Raw genomic sequence first — 18,439 nt, 5'->3', positions numbered from 1 at the left:
ACTTTTTATTGGTGCTATTGGGAAATCTGCACAGATAGGATTGCATACTTGGTTACCCGATGCAATGGAGGGTCCCACTCCAGTATCTGCTTTGATTCATGCAGCTACTATGGTCACTGCTGGCGTTTTCATGATAGCAAGGTGCTCCCCTTTATTTGAATACTCACCTACGGCTTTGATTGTTATTACTTTTGCAGGAGCTATGACGTCATTCCTTGCGGCAACCACTGGAATATTACAGAACGATCTAAAGAGGGTCATAGCTTATTCAACTTGCAGTCAATTAGGCTATATGATCTTTGCTTGCGGCATCTCTAACTATTCGGTTAGCGTCTTTCACTTAATGAATCACGCGTTTTTCAAAGCATTACTCTTCCTGAGTGCGGGTTCGGTGATTCATGCCATGTCGGATGAGCAAGATATGCGGAAGATGGGGGGCTTGCCTCCTCCTTTCCTTTGACCTATGCCATGATGCTCATGGGCAGCTTATCTCTTATTGGATTTCCTTTTCTAACAGCATTTTATTCTAAATTGTCGGTCCTAAAAACAATGTGTCCCCATGATCAATTTACATCACGATATCTTTTTCTTCTGGTTATGCGTTTTCCTCTTCACTTTTCTTTTTATTTATTTGAAGGAATCGTCCGGGCAGAAACGGGGATAGTGATTGATGGCATAGAGTTTTGATAGAAAACTCGTATCAAAATCATACCAAAAGAAAGTCTCGATTCGAGGAACGGAATACAGGTCCATGATAGAACACATACCGGTAAGAGAAAGGAAAGTAAGCATAGTCTTCATTGAATCGGAAGAACAATTTGATTTTCCGTCAACAAAGTAACGCTGTGCAAACTCATCTGATCCCTGTTTGGGACTTCTTCTTCATGTCACGAGCCGGAATCGAACCGGCGCTTTCCAGATGCATGGTCAGGATAGATACCTATCAGATCGCGACTTTGATTTCGCAGTTCAAGAGGATGGTGGGGGCAACCTCTCTACATCTGCGGGCCGGTAGGCCAGCCAACTAACTCTTCAAATGAAGAACTGATTACTCCACATCTATGAACCTATCACTCCCCGCCCTTGCCCATTATTTCTTTTTGTATCACGCTAGGAATTTGCCTCTTTTTTTGAGGAAAAATATGGAAGTAGAATCTCCTCTCTTTTAGAGGCGTCTTCCAAATCCAATTTAAGATCAATGAGGTCTTTCAGAGAGCCGCTGCTCTTTCCATTAAATTCTAGGATCTCTTCGATCCTATGCGCAAAAGCAAGGTGTGAGCCCGCGACCCCTCGATCGCTCTCAGAGTCAATCGGCCCAAACCGGGTTATGAGCTCAACGAAAAAAAAGTATTTTTAGAAATTGCCTGCAAAACCGCCTTGCGAGCGTTAGCGTCAGCGTCAGCGCCATCTCCCGATGGATATTTTTTGCGCATCTCCAATAGCGCCTTGGCCCTATTTTCTTCTTCGTCTATTGGGGAAGAAGAAGAGGTGGAGTAGCAGGCGGATCTCATCCCTCCTGCGGACTTCCCCGTACTCAAAGTGACTCTGAGAGATTGCGCTTCTCTACTAATCGCATTCTGTTCAAGAATCACTGTTTTCATGATCGAATGACGAAATAGATATACGAACTGTATAGGATCATTCGCTGGGATGGGATAAGTGATTCTTTTATAGGATTCCCATGGGATCGTAGAATCAACTAAGGATGGAATAGGTATTTGTGATCGATCAGCTTCCAGTATGACCGAAGACTTTCTATCTACATTCAGAATAACCACACAATCAGGTTGTTGGTTCAACGCAAAATTGATCTTCTTCTTTCTTGAACGGAATTTTTTTATTTGCAAAAGATTTGGTCAAAAACGCCCCGATCTTCCATTGAGAATCATCGAAACAATGAGAATTCACATTTCTTAAATAGCTTCTTAAATAGCTCGCCATTTCTTCCGTTATCTCATAAATAAATAAATGATTGGTCTTTAAAAAGAAGGAACGGCCTATTTGACGACTGGGAGATCCTATAAAATGAAGAGCGTTTCGTAAACAAATCAGTGTCTTGTCTGAATCGAGAATAGCAATTCCATTTCTTGAACCACGGATATAGACTTTGAAATGGTGATCAGCTACCCGACGGCCGAGATGTGCATTCGTACAAAGTAATTTAGTACAGACTATCGAAAGCATTGTCATTTTGCGATTTGAGTTCCGGAGATACAGGTGGTAAGTTATGGGTAATGCGGGGGAACTTTAAGACGAGATAGAATACCTAATATGGGAGTGGTTTAAGTGAGAGAATAGCTCCCTTACCAAACCAACTGAGCTATTTGCCATGTTTTTGACAAATGACCTAACTTTGATGTGATGTGCCCGGCTAGCCCGGATCATTCTTAGAGCAGTCGAGGTTACCGGAATTACGGCCTTCCGTACAAGAACTGGCACTATTGTAACTCGCTATGGGCCTCCTGCCTTCTCGAAAGAAACTGGCTTTTGAAGTAATTACTCTATTTTACGCATTTAGTTGAAGCGGATTCAAAGAGCTCTATCGAGCAAGGAAGGAGTATACTATACTGTAGCTGGATAAGCTAGATACCAAAACTTTGATAAAGATTGAGGCAAAAGGTCCTGATTCAAGATAAATTCATGAGGAAGTGGTATCTCTTTAGGATCCACCCCAGCGTCAAGAAATTGGTTAATTGGTAAAGATACATGAATTTGGTGCCCCACCCAAGAAAGAGAAGATAGGTCTGTTTTCATTCGTGTAGAACTTCTACCTCGTTAACGAACTTACTCAAAGAGTGCTATAGAGCCGAGTCTAAGAAAGCCGCCCTGTTATTATTTTCTTAACCTCAGAAAGTCTCACGCGCGGGGCACCTCACATCGCACTAAATCACTACTATTAGGCCCTTCCTATCATTCCACAATCTGAAGGAAAAAGAGTATCCTATGAAGGAAATCGTATCTGATCTATCACCTTCCTCGTATCGATGCTTGCCACCGCGTCACTAGGTTGTTCTTAGCTCTTGCTTAGCTTAATAGATCACCCAACTGTATTCCGGGATGTGTGCATTCCACAATCCCTTAAGGAAGAGGTTCGCTACAGCCTTGCTTGTTAATGGGTTTCTGACTTCACAGCAGAGTGCTAGATTAGGGATAAGCTGGATACTGACTTCTTTCCAAGAGCTCCATCAACCCTGCTTAGCCATACATCAGCTCTACCATTACTATACGCATTCTACCTACGCTTTTATGGAAAGAAAGAAGAAAGGTTGGATGGTTGATCCACACAAATAAGAGATATGTAGGCCCAACCTTCAATTGCAGAGAATAGCAAGCCCCCTTTGCTGAACAGATGTATAGAGGAAAAGGGTGACCCACATCGCAAGGGCTTTCCGATTGTGTGAATCAGAGCCCAAGAGAAGATCAATTCATTAGGAGACAGGTATCGATGCTTGCCAGTAGGAGAAAGATCACTAGGTTCAGTCTCCGATCTGATCAATAGGGTTCCCTAGGTACATTACGTTTTCTGGAAATCCAGCAGGGATAGTAGCTGGCTTTTCCAGGGCAAAAAAACAAGTTAGGCTATCCGAGATTTGCTCTTTTTTCCAGCTTTTTGGAGTGAAAATAAGGAGGGACTTGTGATTGGTTTTCTACAGGGAAGAGAGATACCAAGCCGGGCAACTGCCCCTACTAACTACTGAACACAAAAGCCAAGGTGACCCAGAACAATTATTTCACTTATTTCTAGTTTAAGAAGGACCTTGTGCACGGTTCACGACTCCCGGTGCTTAGAGATGCGGTTCACTACAGTAGTGGTAAGAAAAGCAAGAAAACAGGTATCAAGAGATGGAAGTGAAAGAAGAACTGTTGATCGACCGGTGGTTTGGGTCTTGCCTTTTAGGATTCGGATTCCTATTGAATTGACTTTGCCTTTGCCGAGGAGCAGAAACCGAGCCCTTTGATTTGATCCAGTGAGTGACGTTACGAGCAGAAGCCTCGACAAGTTGAATCCGGTACCGAAACAAGGATGACATTATTGAATATATTCTTCTTTCCTGTGCTTTGCCTTTCCCATTTTCCGTACCTTTCATAGTAGTTACTCGCCACTAGAAACAGGATTCATGAATTCAAACTAAAAGCAAAGGTATCGCTAATTCCATTTCAGTGGAAATATATGGATGAAAGTTTCTCTCCTACTGATTTCGATTGCACATCTAATGAAAATATATGCACATGAATGTTCAAAAGCAAGGCTATCCCCTTTGACGTTACCGAGGATCTATCTTTGTCCCTTGATTCGAAACCGAGGAAAGCGTGCGCTCGACCTCCTGGAAGGAATGCACTTATTCGCTTCGTAGTCCTCGTATGAATTCGCTATCGCTCCGAATCGTGGGAGCCGTTGAGTTCGGAGATACCGTTGTAGGAAAACAAACAAGTGAAAGAATCCCTCGTTCCCACTCTTCTTCCCCCTCACCTACCCGGTGGGTAAGTAGGGGCCTTGGCATCTCTATTTCCTGAGAAACCTACTAAAACTACTTCGAGAAACCTACCAATTCGAGTTTTCAATACGGAGCCAGAAAGAGGCAATAGTTAGGAGGCATATGCGCCTAGCTTTTTGTCTCTTTTACCGCAGGAAGTTCTCCAAAAGTATGAAAGGCCGGAGGGCTTTGTACCAACCATTCTAGTGTGGTTGGATTCAGTTCAACAGCCCAAGGACTTTCCGCACATTTTTGGTTCTTTCCACTGCTTGAAGTGATTGCGACAACTACGAAGAAACGACGAATCCCAACTACGAATATATATCAATATAGTGGGGCTTCGTTCATAAGATTTATAAACTCGAGAGCCATTTGGCAATTGAGATCATAGAAACTGCACTCGTGCAGCAAAAAGGAAATTTCTGCCAATTCGTCTTCGTCAGAGGAGATAATATCAAAAAAAGTATGAAAATGAGTGTCAAATCAGGTTCGGTAGATGAAGCGTATAATAAGAGAGGATTGTTATTTTGAAACGGTAACATGGGATGGGGTAGCACAGAAAAGTCAGCTCTGCTCCCAAACAAAAGAGAAAGGGAGACTTAGTTTTAGATCGGCATTGGTTTTTCCAACGAAAAACAAGAACATTCTTTCACGAACAAAATGCTAGTGGATTTGTAACGCATACGATGGATTTCCCATCGATGAAGGCCACACGTCCCTCATAGCCCTTTTAAAGACCAAACCATTTGCACCAAATTCTTGCAAATCCGCCAAAGCCTGACGGCGATATTCGACCCAATGATCCCATTCCACCCCTCCATGCACTGCTTCAGAAAGCGCGTTTATATTAGAGGAAAGGTCGGTTAGCCAATACGGATCGATATCGTCCACGATTTTATTAATCTCGACGCGTATCCTGGAAGCAAGGATTACCCCTGCATTCTGTGGATCGTTCGGATCGATAATAATCTCATCAAGGAGCTTGAGCATCCTATCCCTATGCGCTTCATTGGTGAGAGGATTGACTTTTATTTCGTTCTCAAGCCCTTCTGAGCGAAGAATAGCGGAGAGAAATGGTAACGTAATAAGGGAAAGGGAGCTAGCTGCTTCCATATCGCCCCCAAAAAAGAACCAAAAAGTTCTAGAGGCATCTTCCATTCATTTCGATTTAGGTCTTTCTGCACCATATTTAGATCTTCCCTTTCTACGATCCAGAATTCCCAGCAAATCCTTGACTCCTCGAATACGATGGGATTTCACACGTGGCGAATCTTTCACTCTACCTCCTCTGACTAAGACTATAGAATGTTCCTGCGAATTATGACCTTCGCCTGGAATGTGAGCAAATATATCATGTCGATTGCTCAACCGTACTTTTGCTATCTTACGTAGAGCTGAATTAGGTTTTTTCGGTGTTCTCGTCGAAACACGCAGGCATACTCCTTGCTTCTGGGGACATTGATCCGAAGCTCGAGTACGGTCCGTGCGCCGTTTTTCTTCTCTACCATGACGAATCAATTGATTTTTTGTAGGCATCCCTCTTTCCTATGTCCTTCCCCCCTTTGCCCTTTCAAAAGTGGTTACTCCCGATCCGAAGCACCCCTTTTCCATTCATAGAGAGATCCAATCGTCAAAATCAATAAAAAGGCCATCATGGACCAAGATCCAAACAGATCAATCTTGTTAGGAGGTACTGCCCAAGGAAAAGAAAAGGTGACTTCCGGATCAGGGATAATAAATAAAATAGGAACCGGATAAAATCGTATATCGAAACGACTTCTGGCATCACCGGAGGGATCGGAACCACATTCGTAGGCCGACAATTTTTCTGGATAGGTCGAACTATTGGAAGCAAATGGAAAAGGAACACCGAGTGGAATCAAAGAAACTAGCGGACTGATCACTAAATAGATACAAATAGGTGCAAATTCCGACATCACCAAAGCCCACTTCGTTCTCTCGCTCTCCTCGCGGCGCTCCTTGCTCGCGGAGCGGCATACCGAAAAAAAGACGCTCAGATGTGGATTCGAACCACTGAAGGATTTCAAGGGCAATGCCCCTTGCTCTTCCCACTGAAACAAGAAAAAAAGGATTTGCAGTCCAGCAAGAAAACGGATGCGCTAACGCGCAACGGCTTTCGCGCTAGTTGCTCAATCCGTTGCTTGTTTTGCTCTAACCAGCTGAGCTACCAGAACCACTTGCCTAAAGTCTCTTTTCTTCATCTATGAGCATCCTACCTGCAGTGGAGGAGCTTGCTCAAGAACCGAGAGCCGGCCAGGGACTGGACGGCCCTCGTTCGGGAAGGTCTTCTTCGCTATAGACGCCACCAAGAACAAGAAAGGGGCGCTCCGCTCCTAGTCACTAAGCAGCTATTCTGTCCGACGGCGGACTCCATCAATCTGAGGTTCTTTCTCTCACGTAATTTCGCCCGCCCGTTCTACTTCCGTGCCGGAGGAAATGGGATTCGAACCCATGATACAATCTTCTTGTATGTCGATTTAGCAAACCAATGCCTTAAGCCACTCAGCCATACCTCCAAGTTGTTGATCGGAATTGGATGTGCCGGGTTGGTTGCCCGAAGATCCACTGCGTAAGCCGTAGCGCGCGTACTCTTCTTTACTGAGCGAGAAAGACTCTATCCAGATCTATGGATCTCCCCAGCGTCCAAGCGAGACCCCATCCAAACCAAATCCGCCACTCGTTGGGCGAGGCCTTGCTTTCTATGAACACCTCACCACTGAATGAGAAACTTAGCCTCCGACCCGACCAAGAGAGAAGACAGGGTCAAGCCGACGCCGCCCTTCCTCACCTGCCTGAATGGAATGAATATCTCCTTCGTCTAGTCGAGAAGGGAAAAAGCCCGGCGGGGAACAGGACCGTGACTCTTCTAAACCATTACATGACGGAGAAGTCCATTCTCGTCATGATCGATCCACGTCCTACCATAGTGCCCGGAGAACCTGCTTCTAGAAGATTCTATAGTGATCCACTGGAATCGGCCTCGGGTGACGCCTCCCTAGTCGTCGAAAGATTTCATCCCTCGCTCGGTCGTTAAGGTGGGGTGAAAACTGCAATTAATGCTCTATCTCCGTCATAGAATATGGGATACTCACTTTCAATGGCCTCGCATCCCCAGAGCCTCAGACTGGCCTGCCCTTCCAATCGGGGTTATAACGGGTCCGGTATCAGCAACACCAGCCAATCGTGTTGGTACGGTGGGTTCCCCATACGCACTATTCGGAAAAAAAGCTTGCCATAGCAGCTCAAACCTCCGATCGGGAAATGGGAGTTCTAACCGGTCCTAACCCCAATTCCAAACAAATTGATTGGACCGAGGTTCGTGCAGGGAGTGAATAGAAACTAATAACAATGGAGCAAGAAAACGGATGCGCTAACGCGCAACGCCTTTCGTGCTAGTTGCTCAATCCGTTGCCTATTTGGTTCGAGGTTGAGCTCACCCGTCGCCCTACGTCAGTAGTCTTCCTAACTTCTATTCCCTTTTTTTGCTCTAAGGTAAGGTCCTTCAAGAACAGCATTGCGGTCGCAACGGGGCTCTGGGTGAATATTGTCCGCCCGTATGAGCCGGGCTGTGAATATTTATAGGTCGGGGTCTTTACTGAAAAACCACAATACTACACTACAACAATTTGAAGAAATCCGCAAGTGACTCTAATTTGAATTCACTAGTCGTGTTGAGTTTTTTTTATTTCAATATAAAAAATCTGCCAATCCCGATATTCCCACATTTCATTCTGGTCCTGTGTCCATTCCTGAATGAAAGAAATGAGCTTTGCCCCTTCACTCACTTCTGAATGACTCCTTTAGCACTCTCTTTTTTATATCAAAAAATAGAAACAGTTTACCTTTACCATACCTTCCAAGCAAGAGTGTTTTATTGCAAGATTAAGTTATTACTGAACAAAGAGAAATTCTCATTATAAAGGATGAGAGAAATTCGGAAGCACTTTTTTCTTATTCTAGCAGACGGAATTGAATTGGTCTAATTTAGGACTTTCCAATCGATTTTTATCTTACCTAATTCTATCTACGCCCCAGGGGGTAGGTACGTCGCAAGCTCTGGGCAGCTATCTTATTCCAAAGAATCTCTCTCCCTAAAAGGTTGCCAATACCATACCTCTATTGAACCCTACTGGATCCAATTGTTTAAGTGTTTAGTCGAGAGGAACCACATTGACACCATGCTTGTGCTAAGCCACAGCTCCATCAAACTAATCTGGATTTCTTCTTGTTTACGAATAATGGGGCATCTGCCTAACCCTATCAAACCTCTCTGCAACTACTTCTCTCTGTTCTCAGCAGCCCGAAGGATTTTTCGAGTCTCAAAGTCCTATTAGAACTCCCGCGCTTGCTCCTTTGGAGCCAAATGGATCCGAATTTCGGTAAGATAATACAAGAATCGTATTTGGTTGGGTTCTCACTCTGCTGTTCAGTCTGGCGCGGGTGTGATACCGGTGAAGAAGCGAGTAGTTGATAGTCAGGGAAGTAGATTCCTTTAAGGAGAGAAATTCATTGGTTTAGCCGTTAGACAGAGCTTCTTTACACGACGGTAGCGGAACAGCCCAGGCAGCTTAACGTGCTCTTGGCACAAAGGTAATAGAATGCAAGTCTGACGACACCCGGTACTCGGGATCTCCTGCTTGAAGAAGCAAGGAATTTCAATTACTCAGCCGTTGAATAAAATAAACTAGATACCCATGTTTCCAATATTTACTTCTCTTTACTTGCAGGACCTGGCCTAAGCATAAAGTAGATTTGCTGCACAAGCTCAAGTGGAGGAGGAAGCAGGGGTGGCGAACAAAATGTTGGTATGGAAGATCTCTTGCTCCCCCCTGAAGGGTTCTTAGATTACCAAGTAAGGGAGGGAGGTAGGTACCATGGTTTCATTCTCCCATCGAGAGGTTATGATACTAGCAAGAGTCCTATTCTTCTCCTCTCGATCCTACCTTGGGTTATGTTTGACAGGGATGGTCAGTGAACTTCTATTGGTTTCAAAGGAGGATAGAGATCCATTGGGGAAGGCTCGAAAGGTTATTTCGATATCAAAGGTTGACCCTCGACGCGCCGCAGCCACTATTTTGACTCCTTTTATGCAATTATGAATGAAACTTTCTTGATTCTAATGCAACTTATCCTTTTGGAGTTGACGTAACAAACTACGCGAGCCTCCCGATGAAGCCAACAGAAATCCTATCCGAATACTAAAAATAAAAGGCAATTTCATTATGGTGGTATACCAGCCGCCAGTTCTGGAACTTCCAGTTCCAATCGGAGCATATAGATCCGTAAATGGATTTGTATGTATAGCCACTTCAGTCGTGCTCCTCGTTTCTCGAATGGAAAAAAAGTATCTTCTTTCTGGGAACATGCTAAACCAGAAATTCTTATGTTCGTGATTCTTCATCCACCGATGCAGAAAATCTTCCAGTTTTCCATTCTCATATGAGGCAGGAAAGTTTATGGGCAACAGGTCGGCACGAAGTGATTCATCATGTTCAAACATGAACCTTTCGCTCGTTGGGGACGGTTTATAAATCATCAAATTCCCACAAATGGAATGAGAAGTGGGTCCATGTAAATGATCGAGACCTCGCAAACAACAACGTTCCTTCCCCATATGGAGTTCGGGACCCAAGGGCAATCGTTGAGTGAACTGTATCTTATTCGTATTAGTTGACCTAAGCCGCACCATTATTGCAGGGGTGGGGCTCGGCCTCCGAACCGTACGTGGGACGAGTTTCTGCCTCATACAGCTCGGGCCGAAGACCGGGGAAGTTGAGGAGAGATGGGGAGACCCAACTGCTGCCGGTCGGGACGGACAGGAAAGGGGGCGGGGATAAGCTTGTGAAGAAGCAAGCTTATTGCCCCACCCCCCAAAAACAAACCGACCCAGCAAGAAAATGTATGCGCAGGCGCAACAAAGCACTCATCCCTTGCTTGCTGCTTCGCGTTCTTTCTATTCCATCCCAGTCCATTCCGGGATAGGCGGCTAATATAATATGTGCAGTAGTCGTCGTCTGACCAATCGGCTCGGACACCAGACCACTTGTGCCCGCCCATTCTGTCTCGCCCTAAATGGAATGGCTCTCTTAGTTACGCTGTGCCCCGACCCGAGTCCCCACGTCCGCTTTTATCTGCCCGCAACCCGGCCAACACAACATTAGGGCCGTCCCCCCATTCTATGCTGACCCAGGCCGGGGCTCGCTTTTTGGGAAGCCCGTTCCCACCGCGCTCACGGCCCGGCTGGCCTGCCAGCGGTAGTGGGAATTCTCCCGTTCCCTGGTCAAAAAAGGGTTGGTTGGATGCGGGATCTACTCCACGAGGAGCGGTACGGACGTAGATGATATCATCACGACCTCTCTTTGCGTACCGCTAGGGATGCTTAACGCCACTTCGCCAACTGGCATTACCTGCGCTTTCGTGTCTCTCAGTGTGGTCAGCACTGGGTGTTTCCGAGCAGTGAGGCTTACACCCATTCGCATTAATTCATCCAAAGTTCCTTACCCTTATGCATGAATTTTGGAATAAGCCATCTTCCTATCAAGGTTAAGGAGTCAACTGAGCATCTCAGCGGCGGGATTGAATACCCGGATCGAATCAGAGTTCACGCCGCCCGCCCTGAACAAATAGAATAGGAGGCATGGGCCACAGGTCGCACATAAGCCATCGGGTCGCACGACAGAAGAACACCCAACATAAAGATGCACACTCCTCCATGTGAAATAGAAAGATTCATCTTCACTTTTTTGTAGTAGTCGTGAACAACAGCCATCAGCAGTCGGCTCGTTGGTAAGGCGAGAGATTCAAGCCCGCTTTCTGGTGGCACACCCCCCAAACAAGCACCACTCGACGAGGGGGGGGGGAAGCTACAGGCCCAAAACCTTCGACCCTTCTTTCTATATGGGGGTGCCCGAGGCACCTCATCTTGTCATTTTGTTGCTCATTCCCCTTAGGCCAAAGTGTTTGGCCTTTACTTCGGAGCGCCCGCTCACGCTTCGCTGACCTATCGTGTGGTAAAGAGAAGAGAGTATGAAAGAATTGTAAACAGAGGAGATCGCAGAAAGATTCTAAATATGACAAGTCCCCCATGGATTCGATAATAAGGAAATGAAGAACGGGAACGAAACGAAATAAAGCATTTCTAGCGGATGAGCTTCTCTCCATTTTGTCTGGTAATAGAATAGGGCGGCTTGCTTTGACCAACACTCCACTTTTTGCTCTGTCCATGGAGCGTATGAATTTCCTTAAATGTAGATAGACCAAAAAAGGGAATAAAGGGATAGGAATAGGAATTATAGTACCATTGGAAGAAGAGGCACCAGTGGGAACATCTCTACTGACGAACCATTTCAATAGTACGGGTGCTGCCGTGCCACGGGGCATGACCATGGAAGTAATGAAAAAGAAGAAGTTCTGTAGTTGGACCATCTGCTCTATCCGTTCGATTTGAGCTTCTCCAGAGAAGATGAGACGCTAAAAATGAAAGTGTTCGCAACGCATACCGAAAAAGGGTACCTATGTTGCCGACCATTAATGACTAGTTCGAAGACCAGGAGCAGGGGCACGTGCCAAGAAAGATTTGTTACTTTCCCTATGGTTTTCGAACGTTTTCAATAAAACCTTCTCGTAGAAGTATTTTCACAAAGTTTTCGGTAATATTAGTAGATGCTATTCGAACCCTTCCTTTTATTAAGATTCGAATTCTTATTCTTATTATTATCTAATTATTCTTTTTTTTCATGTATATGCGTCAGACACAATCTACTAATTGATCTATATTCTGATACCCTACTATATCATAGTCTCTACTACTAGTATTTTTAATACCTCAGGAGCTCATGAGACTCTTTGAGTGAAATTCATAAGTCTCAATTCCCGAGCGATCGCACCAAAAACTCGAGTTCCTTTTGGATTTCCTTCTTGATCAATGACAACCGTCATCATATCGTATTATCATACCGTTGTCACGTTTGAGTTCTTTACATGTACGTACAATTACAGCTCGTCTTACTTCTGTCTAATCTTTCTAGAGGCATTTTGGGCACTGCTTCTTTGATTACAACAACAATAACGTCACCAATATGAGCATATCAGTGATTACCAGCTCCTAAGATTCGAATACATATCAATTCGATAGCCCCACTCCGTTGTTATCCACTACATTCAAAAGGGTCTGAGTGAGATGGATTGGAAGTCTGGTTTTTGATTGGATAGTGATCTCGGGCACGAGTGGTTGATCTTCGCGGGCCGTGAATGGCCATGGAAAGGAGTATTGATGTCAATATGTTCGATCGAGAAGATTGGACGATGAAAGACGGATCCTTTGTGGTTTGATAATAGGCTGTGGTCTCGATATTGGGCTATGGGCTGATTGCTTTCTGTATGAGCCTCTTGTGATTGGGCTCTCGTGGGCGGATTACCCGATGTGTACTCATCTTCCAACAAAGAGGAGAAGACATAACCAGAAGAATTGTGAGAAATAAGTCAATTTATCAAGTTGAGGTATTTCGATTTGGATTTCCAATAAGAAAGACAGAAAAAGACTCCTGCGCCCTCGAGAGAATTCTCTTTCACTTGCATTTCTTCCTGAAGTTGGCTCAAAGACCTGTCCAGCCTTGATTTTCCCAGTTATTACTCGAGCGCACTGAGGCAACTCTGAACTAAGCTCAGGGGAGGGGTAGTAGGTATGCTTCAAACCCTCCGGCACCTTGAAGAACGATGGCACTAGATCGGGAAAGATGAATGACCAATGAGGACAGGACAATGGGGGAAGTTGGTAATAGAGAATCCTCCCTTCTTCTTTGCTTTCTTGCCTGAAAAAATCCAAAACTAACCATTGGAACCTCATGGGCTACCGAGTTAGGAGATTCATTTTATTTATTACTTTTACTTTTTTTTTACTAAGTTATTCTAAAAGATAAGAGCTAACCGACCATCCTGATTGAATGTTTGAGTACTCGGAGTCTCTCGTAAGTATGGAAAGAAAGTCTCTTCTTTCCACAACTCCTAAATTTCCCATCAGCCTATCCAATCTAATTCCAGACAGAGTGAGTAGACCTTACTTTAGTGTAGGTAGTGTCAGATAATTAGGAAGTCTTGATAGTCTTTCGTATAATCTCTTCTTCAATCCTAGGAGCAAAAAAGGAATGTCCTTTAGGGACCTTTGGATACCAAGATTTCCGACCTCTTACTTTCGTAGTTATGAATTGCGGAATAGAATCAATTATGAAATTCATAAGTATATATCCCTCATACCTATTGGTATCGGTTTGGGCCACTACCCAGAACCCTGCCAGAGCCCTATTTTTAAGAAGAAATTGACAGTCTTTTTTAGAACTAGAACTATGGTAAAATCCAGTATCGACAGGCCTAGTTCTTTGCAAGAATTTGTCGAGTTCAATCAGTACAATAAGAAATCCTAAGTATTTTTTTGGTCAGGCGACACCCAGATTTGAACTGGGGATAAAGGATTTGCAGTCCCCTGCCTTACCGCTTGGCCATGCCGCCAAATCCGATCCAAAATCGAGCAAAATCTTATTCATCCACATTATTTTACTAATTTTTATTCGTAGGAGGGGATTATTAAACCCTTTTTGATTTTTTTTAGATCGTTGAATCCCTTTGTACTTATCCCTTTCCAATCCCTTTTAATAAATTCATTCCTGTTTTTTATTGGACCCAGTTTTATTCTCTTCGATTGATTGTATCTCAAAACACACATTGCTTAAATACCTTCTCTTTCTATTGAAAAGAGAAAGGATTTCCAGTCACAGACTGCCAAATTTAGGAAAAATTGGAACCATTAACTATATTATTAGTTATTATTTGTTATTTTGATATTTTCTATTTGTTAGTAGTGAACGGTTCTAAAATGGGTATTGTATCCCAAATAATGTTTCCTTAATGGCATAACAAAATCAAATTGATTTACGGCTAATCAGTATCAATTAAAAAAAAGAGAATTATGATATTGATATAGTGTGACCTGACCCCTGTTGCTCCAAGTGAAATTCTTTCTAGGGTTCTTAAAGATATTCTCCATTTTTTCCCTTTCCCTACAATAAAGTATAGTCTGAAGGCTAGCACGCACCATTCCTCACTTATGATAATCTAAGGCCAAAAAGAAAGAAGGCTCACACCATAATAATACATACCCTTTTTCCTCGATCGTCAAGGTCGTGGATTTGGATCGATTTCGGTTTTACGGGCTTCATACATTGTTAAGAAAAGTACTCGGCATTGGAAAGCATCACGTTCTGGCCACACACAAAAGAAGTCGGTGGAAGGTATGGAATTTCTCGGCTGAAGGTCAGAAAGAAAGCAATCGCCAGTGCTCTCGGTTCCAGCAACGAGTCTTTTCTCTGAGAATTAAGGAAAACAAACTAACCTTGTCTGTCTATGTTCACCTTGACATGAAAGACTCTTTTCCTAACCTGACTGTTCTATCTGGCTAGTTCACTTCACTTCGAGGGATCCTGGATTGGGAGTTCACTTGTCTATGAGTGTCCGAACAGCTTCAGATCCTTTCCAAGGCGCAGGGGTTTCTCCTCCATTCACTTTGAGCTGGGTTTCTGTGATCTTTTTAGTAGTTTTTCCGTCAATTTTATGGTAAATTAAGTCTTCAACAGCTGTCCCAAGGAATGTCCATTCCATTCGGCAGGGACTCCATCTCGCATTCGATCTCCCTCCTTTCCTGAAAGAGTCGAGGTCTCCTGGACTTCTCTTTTGCCTCTCTCTCCAGATTCAGAAAAAGGGAGGAAGAGGGCCTCTCGACGGGAGTGATTCCCCGAAAAGAGATCGTTCCCAGCATCCTCGAGTTCGTAGTCACTCCTTCATCACCTTTCATGGACTGGCGGCGGGCAAGCGCGGATGTCTGGAGGCAGGAGATGGAAGCTGTGGTTTGAGGGGGCTGTCAATCGAGTCATCAAAGGCGATTAGATTGTTATATTGGATTCGTTTTGATTGATTTTCTTTTTTTTTTGGTTGTGAGAGGTCTGGAGTCCACAGCTGGGGAAGAGTCGTCAGAATGACAATTGAAGTAGGGGTCTGCCTCTTCAAGGGAAGCAAGAGTCTCATAGGGAAGGAGAATCCTGCCAGACCCAATCCAATCAGGAAGAGAGTCTTGTGTCAATGAAAGCAATTTTCTATGTCACATATCTGCCTATCTCGTGTTGTGAGCTATAGTACCCACCAGGGGGGGGGTGGACAGAAAGAGGCAGGCGATTGGGTCCTTCATCCTCTGTGATGTCAGTCTCTTTGTCATTCTTTCACCCTTGCTGAGTAGCGAAGTGAGCATAACTCAAGATCCAATTCATCAATCATTTGAGTTGGTAAGAACATAGGAATCAGGACTCCGCTTGATTCGATCTTCAGTTTCGACCTTCATCAGTCAGGAAAAAGAAGAAGACCCACTTATTCACTCGGAGAGACCGAACCAGGCAACAAAAAAAAGAAAACTGAAGGAAGTTCTCTTTCCATTCCAACTAAACTAGTGAAAAAGGGGGAGAGCAAAACAGAAACACAGGAACAAAAGAAACTATGTCCAAACCAACGAGTCCTTTGTCGACTCTAAAGAATGTATCGGAGTTGGGAAGTTAGCCGTCTCATAGGAGTGATAGCTGGGTTTTTTCAACGGAGTTTCTTCGTACGATTGAAAAAAAGAGTGCTCTAGGTCGGAGAAAACAGAAGAAAGATTGTTCACCAGTCTGTCTCCCACCTCTTTAAAGGCAGCTACCTACCCAGTGATCTGTCTTGGGACAACATTGGCACCCCGTTTGCTGGATCTTCTAGGCACTCTAAAGCGCTTCCACGAGAGCAGATGGACTTTAGAGTTATAGACTGGAGAAGAGCCTTTAGAGGATCAAGAGTGATTCCTCAATAAAACAAATGGGATTTTGAGGGAGGGCTGAATGCGATGTACTGAAGGGTTCGCTTTCGCTGATCGGCGCCAGTCTTTCCTGCTGTGAATTTCCCAGGTCGGGAGGGGCCCTTTCCTTCTACCTTACTGAACCCATTCACCAATGATTGGATCACTCAAAGCTAAAGACCAATTCCTTCCTTTTAGGTGGTCTAGGTGGCTGGGATACTATGCCCTTCTTTTTAGAGGCTCAAAGACGAGTTCTTTGAAGGAAGCAAAAGAACCCATGTGTCTCGGATGAAGTCTACCCTCTTTTTGTGCCGGGAAGAAGAATGAGATCCAACTCAAAGTCAAGGAAAGCGGCCTAGACCACTGACTTTTGATGGAAGGCTTCTGAACATGGATTGGTCTGATAAAGCCAATTTTTCGGCGAATCAAATATTTTCTGAGAGCACTAGACCTTCTCTCTTTCAGGATTGATTCCCACTCACTGCCTGATAGCAGGCTTGGCCCATGAGACCTATTGTCTTATTGTACTGGCTCACTTCACTACTTTGGAGGATGGGTTTTTCCCCTTTTTGGTTCGCAAACGCTCTAACCCATCGAGAAGCTCCATCCAAATTGGAGTTGATGTGAGCACTTCCCCAGAGGCAGAGGCTTTTTCTACAAAAGGGTGGGAGCATAAAATGTAGGTGAGTCAATTGCGTGTGGCCTTCAAGTATTTCGTATTGTAACAATGTTCGATCGGCATCCAAACAAAGGTGCATGTACGGTTCCTAAGGGATACAATTTTGTCCTAATCATCGAGAAAGATGAAATAAGTTGATAGCGCGATCTCGTACTAACACATACTCTCTAAATATTGAAGAACTTGCATGCGGCCTTCAAGCCACAACCGCGGTATGAGTTCTGATCTCAGACTTTGGTTTGGGGGCTGCTGGCCCCTTCGCGTCGACAAGGAAACTGTGGACGACAATGGGTTTAGAATTCGAATAAAACGAAGACCCTATCGAACAAATAGAGGAAAGGGCGGAAAGGGGAAAAAGTAAAGTATAAGCGACATATGGCACGAAAAGGAAATCCAATTTCGGTAAGACTTGATCTGAATCGTAGTTCAGATCCAAGTCGGTTCAGTGAGGGCGACCGCGAAAGTCACCGAATGGGTTCGGTCCGTCTTTTCCTGATCTTTGTTTGTCCCCCCAAAAAAGGCGTGAGAGGACGTTGCAGATGTCCGGGACGGACACGACTTCTTCTAACGCTAGAAGACCACAGGAAGAAACCCGGGACCAGAGCATGTCGTGAAAGACGCACACGGGGCGGGCGTGCTTCGACCGTGTCTCCGGGGCACAGTTGAATGTAGATATCATGAACGCGAGGATAAGGATACCAGGCCGAGAAACCCGGGCAAGTACTCCCCTAATGTGCCGATCGCTAGCGCATCCAGGGCCCCGGCGCCCAGCTCTGCTGGAGAGGCCGTCACTGATCTGAAAAGTGCGTCTGCGGTTCGGATAGACTGATTCTGCGAACGCCTAGCCCCAGGAATCAATAAAAAAACAAGTGCTAAGTTTCATTTCAGATCAGTGAATAAACCAAAAAAGAGACCTTTCTCGCTCGACGCCACACTATGCTCCGCTTCAACAAATGAGAGTTTTCGGTGGAACCGGTGAACCACGCGAGCTGGTTAGATGCGTGGGGCAGAGGGCTCGTAGTACCTGATAGCGCAGCTATGCAGTGGAAGGGAAGGAGCCTAAATCGACCCCCTTCTTTCTTTTTTATTCAAAGACACAAAAGCAAGCACAGTACAAAGAGATTGGACTCTCGGATGAGACTAAGCAGCTACCGTTCCGACGCGCCCCTGACCCTATCTTGATTCAAACCGAAAACCCTCTCTAAGGTGGAGCCTAGTTGAAGCTGTCATTCAAAGAATAAATGGGAATCCAAATCCACTTTTAGGGATATAGATGAAGTCTCGCTCAGTAAAGAGAGTTGTAGATTCGTAGAAGAGGATCAGAGTACGCGCGCTACAAAAGGCAGCTAGCCAATGAAAGTAAGTGGAAAGAATATAGTACTTTTGTACTGACCCCTCCGG

At 44.6% G+C, this 18,439-nt stretch overlaps 2 protein-coding genes, 1 non-coding gene and 2 pseudogenes across 3 annotated transcripts; all 5 read right to left on the bottom strand.

Annotated features, from left to right (window-relative positions):
• Positions 1 to 1,089: 1,089 nt before the first annotated feature.
• LOC125539743 lies at positions 1,090 to 2,481 on the bottom strand (annotated as a pseudogene).
• A 3,152-nt stretch (positions 2,482 to 5,633) lies between these two features.
• Positions 5,634 to 6,011, bottom strand: LOC125539723 (ribosomal protein S12, mitochondrial-like). The gene has a single exon (XM_048703238.1). The coding sequence runs from the start codon at positions 6,009 to 6,011 to the stop codon at positions 5,634 to 5,636; it is 378 nt and encodes a 125-aa protein (XP_048559195.1).
• A 10-nt stretch (positions 6,012 to 6,021) lies between these two features.
• LOC125539733 (NADH-ubiquinone oxidoreductase chain 3) lies at positions 6,022 to 7,712 on the bottom strand. The gene has a single exon (XM_048703247.1). It carries the CDS (start codon positions 6,410 to 6,412, stop codon positions 6,056 to 6,058), a length of 357 nt encoding a protein of 118 aa, XP_048559204.1. The 5' UTR covers positions 6,413 to 7,712; the 3' UTR covers positions 6,022 to 6,055.
• Positions 7,713 to 9,612: 1,900 nt separating this feature from the next.
• On the bottom strand, positions 9,613 to 12,643 carry LOC125530959 (annotated as a pseudogene).
• Positions 12,644 to 13,929: 1,286 nt separating this feature from the next.
• On the bottom strand, positions 13,930 to 14,000 carry TRNAC-GCA. Its single transcript has one exon. It is a non-coding gene; the product is annotated as a tRNA-Cys (tRNA).
• Between the last annotated feature and the right edge of the window lie 4,439 nt (positions 14,001 to 18,439).

This window comes from Triticum urartu, chromosome 1 (assembly GCF_003073215.2).
Source record: "Triticum urartu cultivar G1812 chromosome 1, Tu2.1, whole genome shotgun sequence".
Lineage (NCBI taxonomy): Eukaryota > Viridiplantae > Streptophyta > Magnoliopsida > Poales > Poaceae > Triticum > Triticum urartu.
This window is presented reverse-complemented; position numbering and strand designations above follow the sequence as displayed.

Coding starts and splice junctions, on each gene's coding strand:
- LOC125539723 (XM_048703238.1), bottom strand. CDS start 6,011: ATGCCTACAAAAAATCAATTGATTCGTCATGGTAGAGAAGAAAAACGG.
- LOC125539733 (XM_048703247.1), bottom strand. CDS start 6,412: ATGTCGGAATTTGCACCTATTTGTATCTATTTAGTGATCAGTCCGCTA.